At 42.2% G+C, this 20,238-nt stretch overlaps 1 protein-coding gene across 3 annotated transcripts in view; it reads right to left on the minus strand.

Annotated features, from left to right (window-relative positions):
* cdadc1 (cytidine and dCMP deaminase domain containing 1) overlaps window positions 1–19,465 on the minus strand; it is a 42,220-nt gene extending 22,755 nt beyond the window's left edge. For 2 of the 3 annotated variants that reach the window (XM_078559447.1, XM_078559446.1), the window contains exons 1-5: window positions 19,221–19,465; window positions 14,472–14,563; window positions 8,485–8,662; window positions 7,257–7,838; window positions 2,216–2,265 (exon numbers count right to left, since the gene is read on the minus strand). In XM_078559447.1, coding sequence (XP_078415573.1) covers window positions 2,216–2,265; window positions 7,257–7,838; window positions 8,485–8,662; window positions 14,472–14,563; window positions 19,221–19,344 — 1,026 coding nt within the window. In that variant the 5' untranslated portion in view covers window positions 19,345–19,465. Of the gene's footprint in view, window positions 1–2,215; window positions 2,266–7,256; window positions 7,839–8,484; window positions 8,663–14,471; window positions 14,564–17,284; window positions 17,421–19,220 lie in introns of all 3 variants that reach the window. The other variant, XM_078559448.1, reaches the window with a different exon arrangement.
* Between the last annotated feature and the right edge of the window lie 773 nt (window positions 19,466–20,238).

Raw genomic sequence — 20,238 nt, forward strand, 5'->3', positions numbered from 1 at the left:
ACAAAGGAGAGCCAATGGATGTTATCTACTTGGACTTCCAGAAGGCCTTTGACAAGGTGCCGCACAGGAGGCTGCTCAGTAAGATAAGAGCCCATGGTGTTAGACGCAAGGTACTGGCATGGATAGAAGATTGGCTGTCTGGCAGGAGGCAGAGAGTGGGGATAAGGGGGTCCTTCTCAGGATGACGGCCGCTGACTAATGGAGTTCCGCAGGGATCAGTGTTGGGGCCACAACTTTTCACTTTATACATTAATGATCTAGATGAAGGAACTGAGGGCATCCTGGCTAAGTTTGCAGATGATACAAAGATAGGTGGAGGGACAGGTAGTATTGAGGAGGCGGGGAGGCTACAGAAGGATTTGGACAGGTTAGGAGTATGGGCAAAGAAGTGGCAGATGAAATACAACGTGGGGAAGTGTGAGGTCATGCACTTTGGTAGGAAGAATAGAGGCATAGGCTATTTTCTAAATGGAGAGAGAATTCAGAAATCTGGAGTGCAAAGGGACTTGGGAGTCCTAGTCCAGGATTCTCTTAAGGTTAACTTGCAGGTTGAGTCGGTAGTTAGGAAGGCAAATGCAATGTTGGCATTTATTTCGAGAGGACTAGAATATAAAAGCAGGGATGTGCTGCTGAGGCTTTAAGGCTCTGGTCAGACCACATTTAGAATATTCTGAGCAATTTTGGGCCCCGTATCTCAGGAAGGATGTTCTGGCCCTGGAGAGGGTCCAGAGGAGGTTCACGAGAACGATCCCAGGAATGAAAGGCTTAACATATGAGGAACGTTTGAGGACTCTGGGTCTATACTCGATGGAGTTTAGAAGCATGAGGGGGGATCTGATTGAAACTTACAGAATACTGAAAGGCCTGGATAGAGTGGACGTGGGGAAGATGTTCCCATTAGTAGGAGAGACTAGGACCCAAGGGCACAGTCTCAGAGTAAAGGGAAGACCTTTTAGAACAGAGATGAGGAGGAGCTTCTTTAGCCAGAGAGTTGGGAATCTATGGAATTCATTGCCACAGAAGGCTGTGAAGGCCAGGTCATTGAGTGTATTTAAGACAGAGATAGATAGGCTCTTGATTGGTAAGGGGATCAAAGGTTACGGGGAGAAGGCGGGAGAATGGGGTTGAGAAACTTATCAGCCATGATTGAATGGTGGAGCAGACTCGATGGGCCGAATGGCCTAATTTCTGCTCCTATGTCTTATGGTCTAACTGTTGCATTCTAAATAAAATACATTTACAAAAAGCATTCGTACACACATAAGGGAAGGTGGTGGCGGTGTGGCATTGTGACTGGACTGGTAATCCAGAGACCCAGGGCAATGCTCTGGGGACTGGGATTCAAATCCCACCATGACAGATGCCCTTAAGGTGCCCTTAAACAAGGATTCCAGATGGTGGAATTTGAATTCAACAAAAATCTGGAATTAAAAGTCTAATGGTGACCATGAAACCACTGTCGACTGTCAGAAAAACCTATCTGGTTCACTAATGCCCTTAGGGAATCTGCTGTTCTCACCAAGCCTACATGTGACTCTTAAATGCCCTTAAACAAGGATTGCCCACATGCTTGTTGTCATGGGCTTGGGTGGCTGGGCTAGCCTTAAATGTAAATGTCCTGCACCAAGAAAGGGTGGATGGAAGTTAGCAGACAAATTCTTAAAATACCGCTTATCCTGTACAAAATATATAAAAAAAAACAAAGTATTGGTTGAATTTCTGTAGCATTTAGAGAGTACACATGCTAAAAAGTTTATCCATTGCTGTAATATAGGAAATTTACTGTAATATAGAAAATTTACAAGAAGCTATTGCACTATTTGAAGGTAATCAGGGAAGTTCTCCCTTTTCAGTGGTTGACATTATCAAATTCTTGTATGCACTATTTTAAAAAGCCATGAGCCCCTTTTCTCATTTAATGGGAGAGTTGAGGGGCGGGGAGGTGCAGGGTGGATAAGATGCTACAATTGGCTGAAAGACGGGGAAAAACAAAAATCAAAGTTTCCATGGTTTTGCCAGTCATTAATGGCAGAATTGATCGCTGCCCTGCCCACTTGAATACCTTTCTGGTGTTCACTGTTTAGACCTGCCCACAGATAGTTGCCATCAAATGAAATGGTGACAGCGGCTGTGGTGTCAAGCAAAGGGTCAAATGGCTTCAGCAGAAAACTGGTAGAATTTCCTTTTCAAAAAATATAATGAAAAAAAAACTTACCATCTTTCCTTCCGCCCAGATTACTGCCCCAACACCAATTTTCTGATCCTCTGAAATATATTAATGCAAGATGTTGTGTAATGCAAAATCAGCTATGTAAGTATTTCAATCCACTCTTATGATTCAGTCAAAGGAATTCTTGCCTACCGCAGGCATGTATTAATTTTAAGAATCAAATAGAAAACGAAACAGGAAGTCTACAATTTAAAATAAAAACAGGAAGCGCTGGAAAACCTCAGCAGGTATGGCAGCACCTGTGGGGTGTGGAGAGTGAAACAGAGTTAATGCTTTAAGTCCAATATGACTCTTTTTTAGAATCGAGAGTCTATAATTTAAAACCATGAGCGTGGCACATCAAATAAAAGGTGGATGGGTGTACATTAGATGCGTCTGTTGCAGAAAAAATGTCAAGTGTTGGAGTCTTCCCAGATAAAAGTACCTCACCCTATCAAAAGTCTCTCAGATAATCAATTTAAATGCCCCAACTTGAATCAACCACAATTTTTCAGTGATTCCAGCAACTATCTGGATTATTTTGCCATATAAAAACACACAAAAATTAAATAATACTCACCACAACTTGCATTTACATAATTGTCTTTAACATGGAAAAACATCCCAAGGTGCTTCACAGAGATGTAATCAAATAAATGACAAAACAAAAGAGGAGATAGTAGGAAAGTTGACCAACATCTTGATCAAAGAAGTGGGTTTTATAGAGAGTCTTAAAAGAGGCTGAAGATGATATAGGCATGGTTGAGAGTTTCAGCAGATGAGTTAAGGCAGGTTGGAGGCAAACCATGTTACCAAAGTAGAATGTGGTCTTTATGCTGGTGAGAGTATGGGGTCAGAAGGTCACCTCAGGGTTGAATGGACACACAGGTACAAACTGTCTGGTTCAGCCTGAGGCACTGGCCCAGTTGGGGAGTGGAATCTGCAGCGAGGGTTCAGAGTTTGTGGTGGAGGCCAAAGATAATGGCTTTAAGGTCTTCGAAACATTTAACTGGAATAAACTGGGACTCAACTGACCTGACATTGGATGTCATATAAGCAACCTGACAACATGGAGGCAGAGTGTCGGTGCAGACTTGATGGGCCGAAGGGCCTCTTCTGCACTGATTCCGTGAGGAGAGGTTGAGAGATTTATCAGAGAAGTAGAGCTGAATGTGTCAGCATACATGTGGAGACTGACTCCACGTCAGGGGTTAATTATTAAAATTTCTAGGAATCAATTTTTTAAAAAAAACTGATCCACAGAATGAGACATTTCATGTTTGATAACCCTGCAGAAGCTTAGTTATCTCTCTGTGAATTTGGTCCGCTGTTCTGCTTCATTTCCAAGATTTGGAAAATTTTACCTGAAGTTTGGATACATGGAACATGTCCAGCATCTGTGGCCAAATGCATTGTGGGGGTATTAGTTTTCACCTTGTTCTTCAAACCTACAATCCCCAGAACGCTGTGCAACTGAGGCAGAAAATGTACAGATGGTTGGTCACGTGGAGGTGTGCAGCATTGGCTGGGAAGATAGGGATGAGGCAGGAACAGACAGATAATAACAAAGAAATCATTTTAGTGGTTTATGCATTCAATGGTTAAGTCATTCAAAAAAAAAAATGTTTTTGATGATATTTTGGGCAACCATGTTTCCATGTTGCTGAGGGAGACTGGAGGTTAGGCTGGGTCAGAGGGGATGTTATGGAGCATCTGTTACAAAGGTTAATTGCTGGACTACAAAACTAGTTCTTCAAAAATATGTTGACAGGATTATAGGTAGCTATTTTCTTCCCATTATAAAATTACACAAGACTCTTAATAGTCCGGGATTTAATTTCTTTGGGTACGTGAGCAACATGTCAAGACAAAATTTATTGCCTATCCCTAGTTTCTCTGAGGACATGAAGGGTCACTTAATGTGATAATGTGTAAATCACTTAATGAGTCACATGTAGCCCAGACAGGTTCCCTTCCCTGAAGAGTTAACAGTGAACTAAAAGGTATTTTCAATGACAACCCAGCCACTTTCATAGTTATTTCTTTATCTTGCCGTCAGCCCACGTATTACCAGCTTTATTGAATTCAATTTCATTACCTTTCATGGCAAATTGTTGAGGGATTCAAACATATAACCTCTGGGATTATTTGTCTAGTACTACAACCACTACGCTACCAATACCACATAGTTCACTGACGCTTACCATAATCTCACAGCCTATAACAATGGCTATTTGTCCATCATGGCAGTGCAGCAAACTTGCTGAAGCAATATTAAGATGTGACTGACCCAAGCTAAAAATGTAGTATGTTATTGGTACTGAAAGATATAGGCTTCAGAGGTACAGTTAAATAGAATTAGCTTTTACCTTTTTAAAAAAAAACATCAAATAACTACGCTCTCCCTTTGCCAAAACTTAATTTACATATAATTTATTTTGCTAAATCACTGAAGCATTTAGTTAAAGTGTAATGACTTTTAGCTGATGTGTCCTTCTCCAGAATTATCCTTTCCATTCTTCAATTCCCCTCTCCATTCCCCCTTCAGCTTTGCCTCTCACAATGGAGTTATAGTTCCTGCAGTAAACAAAGCAGTGTCCAGTGATGTTTGCCCACCATCAAGCCTCTAATGTCGAGAACCTGCAACATGTTCAACATGGTCTGGGCCCAACTTTGGTTGCAATCTTTGAGCTCAAAGCAACTCAAACATTTCCATCCAGCCCTAACAAAGATCAGCCCCTCTCAGTAACAAAAATCTAAACAGCACTTTACCTCAGAAATGTTACATTGCAACTCAAACTGTATAATTGCCAAAAATAAGTGCTCATTTTTGATTTTCTTTCCCCTTGTTGCTTATGCGTCTGGATTATTTGCAAATTTTCCTTTCGACTGTAAGCAATGTATTACGAAACACTCTGGGTACTGAATTCTACAGGAGTTAGGAGAAAATTACAATTCCCGCATGCATCTCTCCCATTTACAGAATTTAAGAGCTAGAGTTTACAATTTTTGGATCCTTTTCTGTCTGGTTGATGCGCAATGTGAGTTATCACAATACACTCTAGACACTGTAGTTTCACGAGGGAGGGTCTTTTTCAACTCTTTCGAGTACATTCACAGTTCTTGGTTTCCGGGTGTGGGACATGAACCCACAACCTTCTGATTCAAAGGCGAGGGTGCTATGAACTGAGCCACAGCTGACACCAAGGGAGGTGAACAATGTTACTCCCACAATTTTCTGCCTGGCTGCCAGGTTCTCTGGGAATTACAAGTCCACAGGATACCAATGAAAACAAAACTTACTTAAGCATCCTAATACAGAATTTATAACTTTGCACTCAATTGCAGAATCCAGGCTTGAGGGACTAAGTAGAACTCCAGGTATCCAGGTGGAAAAACAAAGGGTGAGAAGTGTGGAAGTGGAGTTGGACAAGAAAGAAAGGGTGGGAGTGAAAGGGATCAGAAATGAGATGTACAGAGGTGAGAGAAGGGATAAAGGGATAGGTCTGGGGGAGGAGCGGAAGATGGGTGGGAGAAAAGAATGCTGATGAAAATAAGTTCAGATCAGGGGGAGTGGGGAGCGGTGGTGGTGGTAGTAGGTGAATTGAGGCATAGAAAAGCTCATCTGAAGGAGAGATACAGCCAGTAGGGTGTGGTGCTATGATGAGAAATGCTGGGGATGGGATGGGGATGTGGTGGTGGTGGGGGAGACCCTTAAAAAGGAAAAGGAACTGGACTGGGACAGTGCAGAGGAGATTCACCAGGATGTTGCCTGGGATGAAACATTTAAGTTATGAAGAGAGGGTGGATAGACTTGGGTTGTTTTCGTTGGAGCAGAGAAGACTGAGGGGCGACCTGATCGAGGTGTACAAGATTATGAGGGGCATGGACAGGGTGGATAGGGAGCAGCCGTTCCCCTTAGTTGAAGGGTCGATCACAAGGAGACATAAGTTCAAGGGGAGGGGCAGGAGGTTTAGGGGGGAATGTGAGGAAAAACTTTTTTTACCCAGAGGGTGGTGAAGGTCTGGAATGCACTGCCTGGGAGAGTGGTGGAGGCGGGTTGCCTCACATCCTTTAAAAAGTACCTGGATGAGCACTTGGCACATCATAACATTCAAGGCTATGGGCCAAGTGCTGGTAAATGGGATTAGGTAGGTAGGTCAGGTGTTTCTCATGTGTCGGTGGGCCGAAGGGCCTCTTCTGCTCTATGATTCTGTGATTCAATGGGGAGAAGAGGTCACAGTCTTGTTCAGTGAGAGGCAGAACTGGACAGTTGGTCAGCTTCAAATTTGAGCCAAGAAGGAACCTGGAGATATACCCAGTGTTGCTATCCAGGATAACTGGTTTTATACAAGTCAGAAAATTTGGGGAACAAAAGCACCAGATAGTGATTGCTACTCTGTGAGGACAGAATTTATCAGCATAAAAGTTGTACCACTATTTTACCATTCACTTAATTATAACAACTAAAAAGAAAACAAAAAAGACTTGCATTCATATAGCACCTTTCATGACCTCAGAACATCCTAAAGTGCTATACAACCACTGAAGCTCGTAGTTTCAAGCTCTACTGCAGAGATTGGATGGAGCGCAAAAGTCCAGGCTGATACTTCAGTGCAGTACTGCACTGAAGACTATTGGATGTGCCATCAATTGAATGAGTCGTTAATTCAAGGCCACCCTCCAGGTCGACCTAAAAGATCTGAACACAATTTTTTTTTAGAAAAACAGGGGAGTTCTGCCTGGAGTCTTGATCAATATTTATCCCTCAGCCAACATCACTAAACAGAATATCTGATCATTATCACATTGCTGTTTATGGAACTTTGCTGTGCATTAATTCACTGCTGCGCTTCCTGCTTTGGGGACAATTTAGAAGTACACCATTGTCTGTAAAGCACTTTGAGATGTCCTGACATTCTGCATGACACTTCTTAAATGCAAGATCTTCATTAGTTAATGGATGTTAAAGATGACACTCGTTTGTGTACCAAAACACTAGGATCAGACCTACTTTCAGTATAAAAGACAAGATTGATCCTCTCACCTGTCCGATATGCCAATAACCTGGCTTGAACCATGCAGTGTCTTGCAAAGTCTTGGAATTCATCGTTTGTGTGCTCATCACATGCTCTGTCTGAATCATCACAATAAAATCTGAATGTACCGTACTTTGGAACACTACAGTCGATGGTTGCTAATAAAAAGACAAGGTCCTCCATTTTATGCCTCAAGTTAGTGAAATGAACGTCGTCACACACATTTTCTAAGCCAACAGTTTTTAAAATTTCTTTGTGTGCTTCGCTGTTGGAAATCAAGAACAATTTCTCAAATTCCTGGAACCGATTTCTTCTGCACTCAGTAAAAAAGTCCTCAAGTCTAAAATCTGGGTCCAGGGCGACTATGCTTTGCAAAAACTCGCACTTTTTTGAGGTTTCTTCTACAAACTGAAGCATGTTGTAAGCCAGAGGCTGAAGCAAGGTGCAGACACGGGCACGACTATTGGACTTGAGCCTTTCCACAGCTTTAGCGTCAAGCTTTGCATCCGAGCAGCAATTATTCAGTACCATATCCTCAGCGAGACTTATCTCGGGGTCACCAGGCCAATATGATATTCGATTGACTCCAGCTATTACAGAAAGAATGGTGAGTAGAAACAAAAAGAAGTGGACGTTTGCTTGATGGCAATTATGCAGTTTTATTTCGTAGAATCACAACACAGAAGGAAGCTATTCAGCACAATGCACCTGTACTGTCGCTTTGAAAGAGATATCCAATCAGTCCCAATCCCCTGCTCTTTAACCACAGCCCTGCAAATTGTGTTCAAATATAAATCCAATTCCCTTTTGAAAATTTATATCCACTCACTTTTGCTTCCAAAATGCATGTCTTCACACTCCTCTACATTAAATTTAATATATCATTGGTCTGCCCATTTCATTAGTCTATGTCCTCCTGAAGTCTGCAACTATCCTCCTCACTGTTTTAGACTTCCAAGATTTGTGTCATCTGAAAACTTTGAAATTATGCCCCCATGCCCAATTCAAGGCTGTTAATATGTATCATAAAAAAAGGTAGTACCAACACTGACCACAGGAAACACACTATATTTTCCTCCTATCCAAAATAGGACCGTTCACCATTACTCTCTGCTTTCTGTCTCTTAGCCAATTTCATGTCCACACTGCCATTGTCCCATGAATCCCCACGATGGTGCAATTTTGCTAATAATTCTATTGTGCGGTACTTTCAAACATTTTTTTAACTATACTTACCATTCAAAACCATCTTTAAACAGGTTGAGCATGGTTTCCTTGAGAAATAGAGATCACAATCTTTCATCTTGGACCCATGTTTGACAACAGCAATTTGGCCTGCGTGCAGCTCTGTGCTTGAACAGTGTAGGCCAATAATCTTTGAACTGTGCACAACAACCAGGCCATTTCTTCGCCGCTAAAAATGAAAAACACCCAGTGAATAGGAACTAAAAGCAGCAAGTGTTGGAAATAAGGAAACCTAGATATCCAAATTGAAAGTTCAAAAACAATTAACAGCTAGGATTTAACAAATTGAACCAGCCACATAAGTGCCACGGGTACTACAGCAGGCAGAAACTGAGCATTCTGTGGCGAGTAGCTCACCTTCTGACTCCCCAAAGCCTATCAACCACCTATAAGAATGTGATGGAATACTGTCCATGTATGAATGGATGCAGCTGCAACACCACCCAAGAACTTCAACATCATTTAGGACAAAGCAGCCCAAACTCAAGACCTCCACCACAAGGGCAGTATGTGCATGGGAACATCATCACTTCCAAGTGCCCCTCCAAGTCACACACCATCCTGACTTGGACATATACTGCCATTCCTTCATTGCCACTGGACTAAAATAATGGAACTCCCTCTCCCTAACAACACTGAGTCTACCTACACTACATAGACTACAGCAGTTCAAGAAGACAGCTCACCACCTTCTCAGAGCAACTATGGACGGGCAACATATACCAGTCTTGCCTATTATGCCAACATCTGAGAATTAATTTTTTTAAAAACTGAGGCACCAACTAATAATAATTGCATTTTTCCCTTATGTTACATTAATCTTCAATGCTGAGATACACCATTAATAAGATGCAGAAAAATAGCAATTGTAGCAATCATCTGAAAATTGGATGTAGGTGATGGTGAGAGACAATGATTTTGAAAGGATATCTCACCCACTCACTTGGAAATGCATGCTGAGGATGTGCAGCTTATATTATTTCAATTTATGCAAAGTCATGTGTAGATACTTAATACAGGATGATTCATTCCTCATTGCAGTCCTGCCTTTTTTTTTTACCTGCTTCTTTATTATTAAAAAGATGGCTACACCAAATGGCTGGTTAATGCTGTAGTTGAATTTGATTGAAATGTAGTGCTGCTTCTTCAAGAGGCTGTGGCAATTTTGTGTGGGTACAAAAATAATGGGGCTGAATTTATTGGAGGTAGGCTTCTCACTGCATGCCCAGTTAATCTTTTTCCTCACTCTTCAGCTCAAAATATTTTTTGCCCATAAAGTTGCTGGAAGTGTAAACTGATAACAGCATAGCGAAAGCAACAGGGCACCTGGGACCTGAGTGAACAATGGGACAAACAATATATCTCCTTAACCAATGAGATTTATGGATTGAGAAATAAACAGAGGAAGGGCGGAAAAGGAGGGTGAACTAAAGTGGATGAGTTCAATGTCAAATCAGACACAGGAAGAGGAATGGAGGAAAAGATTGGATCAAGGGGAACAGAAAGTAAAAAATAAGTTTTAATTATAATTTGGCGTTTTAAAATCTCTCCAGCAACTCAATACCTGAAGAAATGAGACTCCATATTTTTATTTGTTAGAGAGGTTGACTGACATTCATTCACAATGATCACATTGCTAAAAGGGTACTTGTGCTGTTAACAACTAGGCTGAACTTTCTGTAGTAAGCTTAATGCCAACTAACATGAAAGTAAGCAACTTCATGAAAATCATTTTTGTGAAGCTGACACGGAGTGACGGAGCTCAGCCAGCACTGGTAATGATTCACAATTCACAGGGTGTCTCTTCCTTGCCAGAAGTTGCTGGTCAATTTTCACATTAATAACAGTGTGTGTCAACCTGATGCCATTATTTTTCCAGCAAATTACACCCCAATATATTTTCCTTCACAGGAGTAAGAAAGAAGGTGCATTTATATATATCTCATGACTTCAGGAAGTTTCAAAGTCAATTAAGTAAGTGCTTTTGAAGTCCAGTCACTGTTGAAACATAGGAAACACAGTAGCTAATTTGTGCACAGCAAGATGTGGCAACCAGCAACGTGATAGCGATCCAATAATTTGCCTTAGAAATGTTGGTTGAAGGACAAGTACTGTCGAGGACAATGGGGATAACTCCCCTGCTTTTCTTTGAATAGCGTCATGGAACTTCTACATTCACCTCGGCCGGCAGTTGGAGTCTTGGTTTAACACTCATCTGAAAGATGGCACCTCAGACAATGCAACACTACCTCAGTATTGCATCATCTGGAATTTGTGCTCAAGTCCCTGGTGTGGAACTTGAACAACCACCTTCTGAGTCAGAGACAAGGGTGTGTTATTGAGTCATGGTGAAATGGTGAAAAGACATTTTGTAGAGGTTTATGTTTCACTAAAATAACATATCATGCATCCACAAAGTTGATTTGCACAACATCAGCTTCGACATGGACTGCTACAATGTAAATTAAATAGAAGACTGTTATTTAATTGTCTGAGCTGCAGGTACACCAAAAGCTCTAGATTACAAAGCTGTAGGTTTAGGATCCACATCAGCTAACTCCCCAGGGCTGTACTAAGAGAATACTGGACTGTGGTCCTTCAGATAAGATTACAAGCAAGTTTGCTTGCTTTGGGGGTTCACCAGAGTCTTAAAGAGCCCAGGGTTATATTTCCAGAACAGACCTTTCTCCTGGTGTCTTAATAACATTCCGACCTCAACTGGCAGTATTAACAGATTAATTGATCATTCAGCCCAGTGCTGATTCTGAGATCATCCTACGTGTTAAACGCTAAGCATTCTCTCCCCACCGTGTTCCCCCAACTCCTCCTGACTAAGCCACTGCACTGCAAAGTAATTGATCATGAGTGTTTGTACAGAGAATAATGGGTGTGCAGGGCCAATTATAAAAGGGGAAAACGAATAGCTCAGATAAACACAATTTCACAAAAAGGTTTGAAATCATTAAAATGCCTTTTAGTTTACTCTGAATGGGTCAACAAAATCTTAGGATATTTAGAGTGCACCTTTGTAAATGTGGGTGTTTCATTTTTAAGCATGCCATTGTTTAATTATTGTACAAATAAAAGTTATTAGGACCTTTTCTCCATTCCTCCCAGATTCAGGCTAGTAATGAATTTGACCCTTTGCCCCAACATACCCATTCACCTCACATTCCCCCCCGCAATCAAATTTCTACCCTCTCGCCTGAAGACACCAACTCCCTAGAGAATGGCAATGCCAGCATTGGTTGTCCTCTCTACTGGATTCCAAGTGCTTTTAATCACATGAGAGCACCAGCGAATTTGTGAAACATTGCAGCCCAGCCCAATTCTAACCATGTGTACATTTTATCCATGTGTACATTCTATCCATGTGTATAACTATCAGGAGCCAGAACCTTCCTGATTTTCCTACCTTTCCATTGAGACATTGTGGCATTGAAGCACCCAGCTACTGCTCAGCTGAGACCACCCAATTCAGCACAGACTAGCAGCAAACCTGGGATTTCTTCATCTATAGGGAACACAGATTCTAAGCCATCATGGAGACAACATTCTTACTTAATTCTTGACCCACTTCCAAAGTTAAGTCAATATACAAAGTATTGGAAATGTTTATTTTTAATTCTGACAATATTAAATCAACAGTTGGGGGGTGATGTGGAAACTGTGCACACCCAGGTTGTTTTTTGCTATAACGTTTCATTCATTTTCCTGCTCCACTGATCTCTGTAGTATTTAACTGTTTTCACTGGGCTATCTTAGCCTTCCCCAGGTTGTTTCAAGTTCTATTGTAAAACTTTTAAGCACCAGTTCCACTTACTTTGAAGTAAATGGGTCCAACACCATTGCGGTTTGATTCCTCTATATTCCATTAGGATAAGAAAAAGTAAAACAAAACAATACAGCACGAGTTGAAAACAAAATATTATTTGGGCAAAACAGTAGGAGGGAAAAATCAGAGTGGTTTATCCAAGGCTTCTGATGCAAATATCACAAATAGTTAAAGAACAGAAACAAAGAACAAGTCCTTTACCATTGGGTATTCACTGGAACTAGTAAAACAGCTTTTGAAAAATCATTAAGGAAACAACTAAGGGGTGAATTTCCTCTTCACACAAGTTAAACGCCCTCCATTTAGAACTGTCACACCTTTGTAGGTATGTACATGTACTAATTTGAGCTAGGCATTTCCTGCAAGATTGACGTCACACGAACATGTATACAACTGTAAGCTAATCAGAATAAACATGCAATAATGTAATTAAGTCACTACTTTAGCATGGCCACCAACTGTAAGTATTATTACAATAGTGAAATCATTCAGCAATGTGGCCAAGGAAGCAACAGTGAAGACTTTGCTTTCAGTGGTTTCAAATTGCAAACACCTTTATGGCCAGAGTTTAATGCAAACATGGATGGTAACAATAGAGAGACATGATGAGGTGTTACATATTCATTGGGTGTGGCAGAAAGTGTGTAAATAGCTGCCACGTATCAACAGAAGTGAAAAAGAGCAACATTCCAATTTAATATGGTCTACTTCACATTGGCTTAATAGGAAATTCCAAACGTATTGATCTATTCAGCAAGTTAATTAGGAATGTGCTCCAAGTGAAGCACAAATGTAAGCAATGTACATAAGTGTGCAGTAGCAGAACAGGTTAGATACACATGGGCATGATCGAATGTTGCAAATAATAGATAAATGCCTAAATGTCAGTATGCATACCAGTAACAATACTAATTTAGGCACTAACATATTAGTGCACTAGCAAAGTTACAAATTATACTGTAGTACTGTATTCACAACCTCATACTGTTACAAGGATCATATGCAAGACTTTAAGGAAGAAACTGGTCAAAGAGGGGCTGATGCAAAACTCTCTGTACATCACTGAGCAGTGTGCTGTTTGTGGTCCCTGTGTACTAGTGTTCTCCTGGTCTTGCAAGGTTCCTTACTGTTCCTCAGCAATTTCAATGGTAAGGTTTCTGCCTGAAGCAACATTGTGCAGTACGTAATGCAGTACTGTAATTCTGGAAGCCTTCTCCAGGTTATATTGTAAAACCAAAGCAGTCGAAAACATCAGAGGCATTGTCACCCCACACCTTTGGTCTATAAGTCTCAGTTCACTCAATTACCTTTACAGCTCTGCCAGAATACAGAAATTAGGACAGAAATGTAATCAGCAATGTTATTGTGGGATATCAAAGCTCCCTCAGAAGCTGGTTTCCTTTGGAAGAGCTGGAATAAGCATAATTGTTTGACAGCAAAGGAGTTGCGAGTGCTTCCCAGGGACCATTCATACTATGCATGGTTTTCTGGAACTTGTCTTATGCAATCTGCACACACACTAATATAACTTCCTGTGAAAAAGTGTACTAAATTGCATCTAGTAAGTTGGTAGTTGTTCCACTGCTTTGTAACTCAGTGTATCACCAGCTTTTATTGTATATAATATATGTAATACATTCAAAAATCTAACGCTATGAAAATTTACACATGGTTCTCTTAATTGCCCTTTAACAAAGTATTAGCTCAACAGGCAACAAGCAATTCACTCACAATGTTTACACCAGCTAATACAAAGAAGGAATTTTAGGAAAAGTACTTTAATTGGAGAAGGCCCCTGTTGGGACAAAGTCCATGAATTCACCTGCATTAATGCCCAATTATTTACAATGCAATTACCTGCAGAATTTCGCCATACCCAGCCTATGACTGTACATAGTCAATGTACAAAAATTGCTCAAGTACATAAAAGTATACAACAGTTAATCTGACTAAAATTATACATAAAATGATTGAAAACGCAAGAGCTGTCTTAATCATGACTGAAATAATGAGAAAAAGTTAATAGAACTCAATGCGTCAGCGTTAAGCGATATAATGTAAATTGCCCGACATATAATCAATCCATGCATCTTTTCACATTATTAAGCTGTCTTCAGTATGATCAGTTTGGCAAATACTATACCTGAATTGTCTTTTGTTCATTGTTTGGAAAAAGTTCCATCCACAAACTAAGGAGAGTGAAAAGATTTACTTTCGAAAGTCTAGGGCTGAGTCCTAGGAAATAAAGAAGTAATTGTTAATTTGCACGTTACTAAATTAAGTCTCTATGTAAAGACATTGCTAATGTATTAATTTATCAAAAAGTGTATCCAATAGTGAAATAACCAGATGCATTAAAATACCACGACCTGGTACAATACAGAAACAGCAGCTTGTATTTATACAAGCACCTTTAACATAGAAAAAATGACAAAAGGTGCTTCACAGATGTGTAAACATTCAAAAATGAATGCTGAGTCAAAGGAGAAATATTAGGCCAAGTCAAATATGCAGGTTTAAAGGAAGATCCCAGAAGAGAATAGAAAAGTGGAGAGGCAGAGAGAATTAAGAAGGGAATTTTGGAGCATGGAGCCTACACTGCTAAAGGAACAGCTACCAATGGTTGGGTAAAACAAGAATAGGTTTCACAAGATGTGACAAAAGAAGATTTCTGAGGCAAGGCAGTGGTGCTGAAGGAAGTTAGAAATTTGGGGGGGGGGGGGGGGAAGCAAGGACATGAAAGGATTTGAACACAACGGTGAGAATTTGAACTTGAACATAGGAGCCTGGGGACCAATGTAGGTTAGCGAGGACAGAAGTGATGGGTGAATGGGACATTTGGATGAGCTCAAGTTTGCAACCCACAGAAGATGGGTGGATGGTCATAAAAACATTGGATTGGTCCTGTCTGGAAGTAACAATCACATGGATGAGGATCAGCATTTGATGGGCCAAAGTGTTTTTTAAAAATTCTTCTATGGGACCTGAGTGTTGCTGGAAAAGCCAGCATTTATTGCCCATCCCTAATTGCCCTTAAGGTGGTGATGCTGAGCCCCTTCTTGAACTGCTGCAGTCCATCTGGTACTTATAGTAAGGTAGTTCCAGGTTTTTGAACCAGCAACGGTGAAGGAACAGCAATATAGTTCCTAGACAGGATGGTGTGTGGCTTTCTGGAATACTTATATATGGTGGTGTTCCCATACACCTCCTAGCCTCGTCTTTCTAGGTGGCGGGGGTTGCAGGTTTGGAAAGTGCTGTTGAAGATGGCTTGGTGAGTTGCTGCATCTTGTAGATAACACACGCTGCTCCCACTGTGCATCGGTAGCGGATGAAGTGAATGTTTAAAGGTGGCGGATGAGGTGCCAAGCAAACGGGCTGCTTTGTACTGGATAGTATTGAGCTTCTGGAGTGTTGTTGGAGGTGCACTCATCCAAGCAAGTGGAAAGTGTTCCATCACACTCCTGACTTGCACCTTGCAGATGGTGGACAGGTTTTAGGGAGTCAGGAGGTGAGTAACTCACCACAGAATACCCAGCCTCTGAACTACTCTTATAGCCTAGGCCAATTAAGTTTCCGGTCAATGGTAACTCCCAGGATTTGATGGTGGGGGATTTAGTGATGGTAATGTCATTGACTATCAAGGGGAGATGGTTAGATTCTCTCTTTTTGGAGCTGGTCATTTCCTGGTTCTTGTGTGGTACAAATGTTACTTACCACTTAGCAGCCAAGCCAGAAAGTTGTCCAGGTCTTGCTACATATGGACAAGGGCCGTTTCAGTACCTGAGGGTTGTGTAATTATCAGTGAACTCATCTGATCTTATGATGGAAGGAAGGTCATTGATGAAGCAGCTGAAGATGGTTAGGCCTAGGACACTACCCTGAGGAACTCCAGCAGCAATATCCTGAAGCTGAGGTGATTGGCCTCCAACAACCACAACCACCTTCCTTTGTATTAGGGATGACTCAACCAGTGGAAATTCTTTCCCCTATCCCTATTGACTTCAGTTTTGCTAGGGCTCCTTGATGCAACAGGTTCAAATGCTGCCTTGATATCAATGGCAGTCACTTTCACCTCACCTCTTGAATTCAATTCTTTTGTCCATGTTTGAACGAAGTCTGTAATGAGATCAACAGTCAACTGGCCCTGGAAGGACCAAAATTGTACATCGATGAGCAGGCAATTGCTGTGTGACAGCACGGTCAATGACACCTTTGGGCAAGAGTGAGGTCAAGTAGGCTTTTCTGTTTTGTTGGGTCCCTCACCACCTGCGCAGGCCCAGTCTGAAGAATATGCCCTTTCAGGGCTTGGCCAGTTCAGTCAGTAGTGGTGCTACAGAGTGACTCTTAGTGATTGGAATTGAAGTCCCTCACCCAGAGTACATTCTGTGCCCTTGCTATCCTCACTGCTTCTTCTGAGTGGTGTTCAACATGAAGGAAGTAGGTAATAATCAGCAGGATTATTTTCCTTGCTCATGTTTCACCTGATGCCATGAGACCTCAAGAGGTCTGGAGTCAATGTGGAGGATTCCCAGGACAACTCCCTACTGAGTGTATACTGTGCAGCTACCTCTGGTGGGTCTGGACATATCCAGGAATGGTGATGGGGAGTCTGGATCATTGGTTACATGGTATGATTTGATGAGTATGACCATGTTAAGTTTGTTGCTGGACTGTAGGACAGCTCACCCAATTTTAGCACAAACCTCCAGATGTTAGCAAAGAGAACTTTGCAGGGTCAAATGGACAGGGTGTGTTGTCATTTCCGGTGCCTGGTTCGATGCTGGGTGGTACACCTGGTTTTATCCTTTTTCAGCTGTTCTGTAGCAATTTGGTACAACTGGGTGGTTTGCTAGGTCATTTCTGAGGGCAGTTAAAAGTCAAGGTGGGGCCAAAGTTATGAAAGTGAAAAGAGAAAGACTTTGTGGGAGATGAAATGAAGTTGGATGCTCAGCTCACCTCCTTAAGTCCCTTCTCTTCATCTTTACTTTCACCATCATCCTTATTTATTTGCCCTTCCCTTCCCGTTTGGTGCCTACACTTTGTCCTGTAAGTCTTTTGCTCACATCAGGCACAGAGGGATGTCACCCATCAGCTGCAATGAATTTGCAAATATAGATGCAGATATTTAGCCTGACTCCTGCTGTCAAATTACTACCACTAAACTTAGGATAGAGTGACAGAACACCTTAAAATTTTCAGCTGATCAGAGAAAACCAGTATGGAGGGTAGGCCATGCCTGATGAATTTGATTGAATTTTTTTGAAGAGGTGACTGAAGTGGTAAACAGAGGAATGCCTATGGATGTTATTTCTATGCATGCCCAGAAGGCTGTTAGCTAAAGCTGAAGCTCATGGAATTGAAAGCAAATCACTGATCTGGTTAGGAGATTGGCTTAGCAACAGGAGACAGAGTATGGATAATGGACAGGTACTCTAATCAGCAGGATGTCTCTCAACTATGTTGGGGCCTGAACTATTCATTGCATTTATTCATGACTCAGATCTTGGGGTAGAAAGCCACATATCCAAGTTTGTTGATGACAAAGATTGGTGGTGTTGTAAGCTGCGTGGACGGAAGCATAAAATTACAAAGAGATATTAACATATCAAGTGAATGAGTAAAACTGTGGCAATATATTGATTTCAATATAAGGAAGTGTGAGGTCCTTAAATGGACTACAGGCCCTGCAAGGGAAAATTCACCAGGATGAATACAAGATTGTGCAGAAACACGTTTTAAGGGTGTTCAAGAAGGCAAATAGAGACCAGTAAAAACTGCAAAAGAGCTCAGAGAAAAGTTGAGAACCATTAAAAATGCAAAGAGACTCAAAAGATCTTAACAAAGGACAAGCACAAGATATTCTGACTGATTCTGTCCCCCAAGTATTCACAAAAGAACATAAGAGCAATAAGTCTTTCCCAGATAGACTTAATGACTTTGATACAGAAGAGGGGTTAAGGTTCAAAAACAATGCACCTCGGGGGTGGATGGTATTTAACTGAGGGTGCTAAAGGTAACAAAGATATCTGAGAGTTCATTATGAGTCATTGCCAGCATGGCCCTCTTTTAATCTACTGACATTCTGGAGCATGCTAGTTGTTCACATTCCTAAGCCTCTCCACCTCCCTCCTTCAAGATCCTCCTTAAAAACTCTCTCTTTGACTAACCTGTCCCCCAATGTCCCCCTCCTTTGGCTTGGTGTCAATTTGTACCTGATTACACTTCTATGAAGCACCTTGGGGATGTTCTCTAAATTTGCTTAACTCAGGATCAAATAGGGCACCAAGGTTGCAAACAGTTCTGTTCAGCCTAAAGGCAGCAGGAGGGTGGAATCAGTTTCAGTTTCAAGGGAACAGAGTTTGAGATTTAGGGGCTAAAAATGATGGCTTTGGTTTTCTCAATATTTAATTAGAAGACATTTTAGCTCATCAAGTACTGGGTATTGGACAAATGGATTGATAACAGAAGTAATTATTTTAAGCCATTCCCTTTTACAACTCCTCATTCCCAGGTGCTACACCCAAATGGTTTGTGGGATTGTGAACACAGTTAGTTAAGATCATGGTGGATGTTAACACTACCAACTAGCTAAAACTACTAACGTTGACTGGCACCGCAATAGAAAACACTTGGGATACAATGCCCTAGTCCCCTCAACCCTGGCACCAATCCGTGGCCTTGGCCCCAGTCTCCCGGTCCTGGCACGTGGTCCAGTACCCTGGCCATGGCAGCAGTCCCTGGCTCCAGTCCCCTGCCCTCAGTCCACTTACCCAGTCTCCTGGCCCCGACCCTGGCCCAATCACCAGCCCTGGTCCACTGACCCTGGCATTTGGTCCCCTGACACTGACAGGTGTCCACGGCAGTTACTCACTGCCCCCTCCTCCCCGCTCACCTCTGGCGTTACACTCCGTCTGTGTGCCTGTCTCCTTCTGCCCTCCATCCCGATTCTCGTGCGCCGGCTCCTGGAAGTGATTCATGGTCCCAATGCGGCTGCCACTGGGTGGGGGGAAGGACATGGCCTAACCCGGGGATGCTGACCGAGTGACCGGGAGGACAGGAAAAGGGACTGATCCAAAACAGACCAGCAAACGTCGCAACTTTCCCCCTACCAACCAGCAGCGTCAGAGCATAATACGTCATGACATCTTATGCACAGCGAACGTGACGATAGGAGGGAACAGAAGGCGGGGCAAAGGACTGGGGAGGGGGAAAATGAGTGGGGGGGGGGGGGCGGGGCAAGGAGAGCCTGGGGCGGGGTAAAGGAGAACAGGGGTCGTGACCAAGGCGAACAGGGAGCGGGCTAAGGGGAGGAGGGACGGGACCAATGAGAGCAGGGGGCGGGACTAAGGACGACGCGGCAAAAGAGGACAGGGGCGGGGCTAAGGAGATGCGGGTGTGTTTCAACCAGACGCAGGTTCAAAGCTTGTCCCGGCCATTTTAAATAAATTGTGAGCTGGCTGTTAACAGTTTGTCCAGCCAACTTTCAGGGATTCTGCAGTCAGCACACAAAATTAATCCCTCTTTTCTTCAACAGGAACATGTTACAGTTATAAGACCATAAAACGGAGGAGCGGAAGTAGGCCATTCGGCCCATTGAGTCTGTTCCGCCATTCAATGAGATCATGGCTGATCTGATAATCCTCAACTCTACTTTCCTGCCTTTTCCCCATAACCCTTGATTCCCTTACTGATTAAAAATCTGTCTATCTCAGCCTTGTATATACTTAATGACCCAGCCCCTACTGCCCTCTTATGGTAAACATTTCCACAGATTCACTACCCTCTGAGAGAAGAAATTCCTCATCTCTGTTTTAAATGGGCGCCCCCTTACTCTGAGATGATGCCCTCTGGTCCTAAACTCTCCTGCAAGGGGAAACAACCTCTCAGCATCCACCCTGGACAGCCCCCTG

Source organism: Cetorhinus maximus, chromosome 16 (assembly GCF_964194155.1).
Source record: "Cetorhinus maximus chromosome 16, sCetMax3.hap1.1, whole genome shotgun sequence".
NCBI classification, from domain to species: domain Eukaryota; kingdom Metazoa; phylum Chordata; class Chondrichthyes; order Lamniformes; family Cetorhinidae; genus Cetorhinus; species Cetorhinus maximus.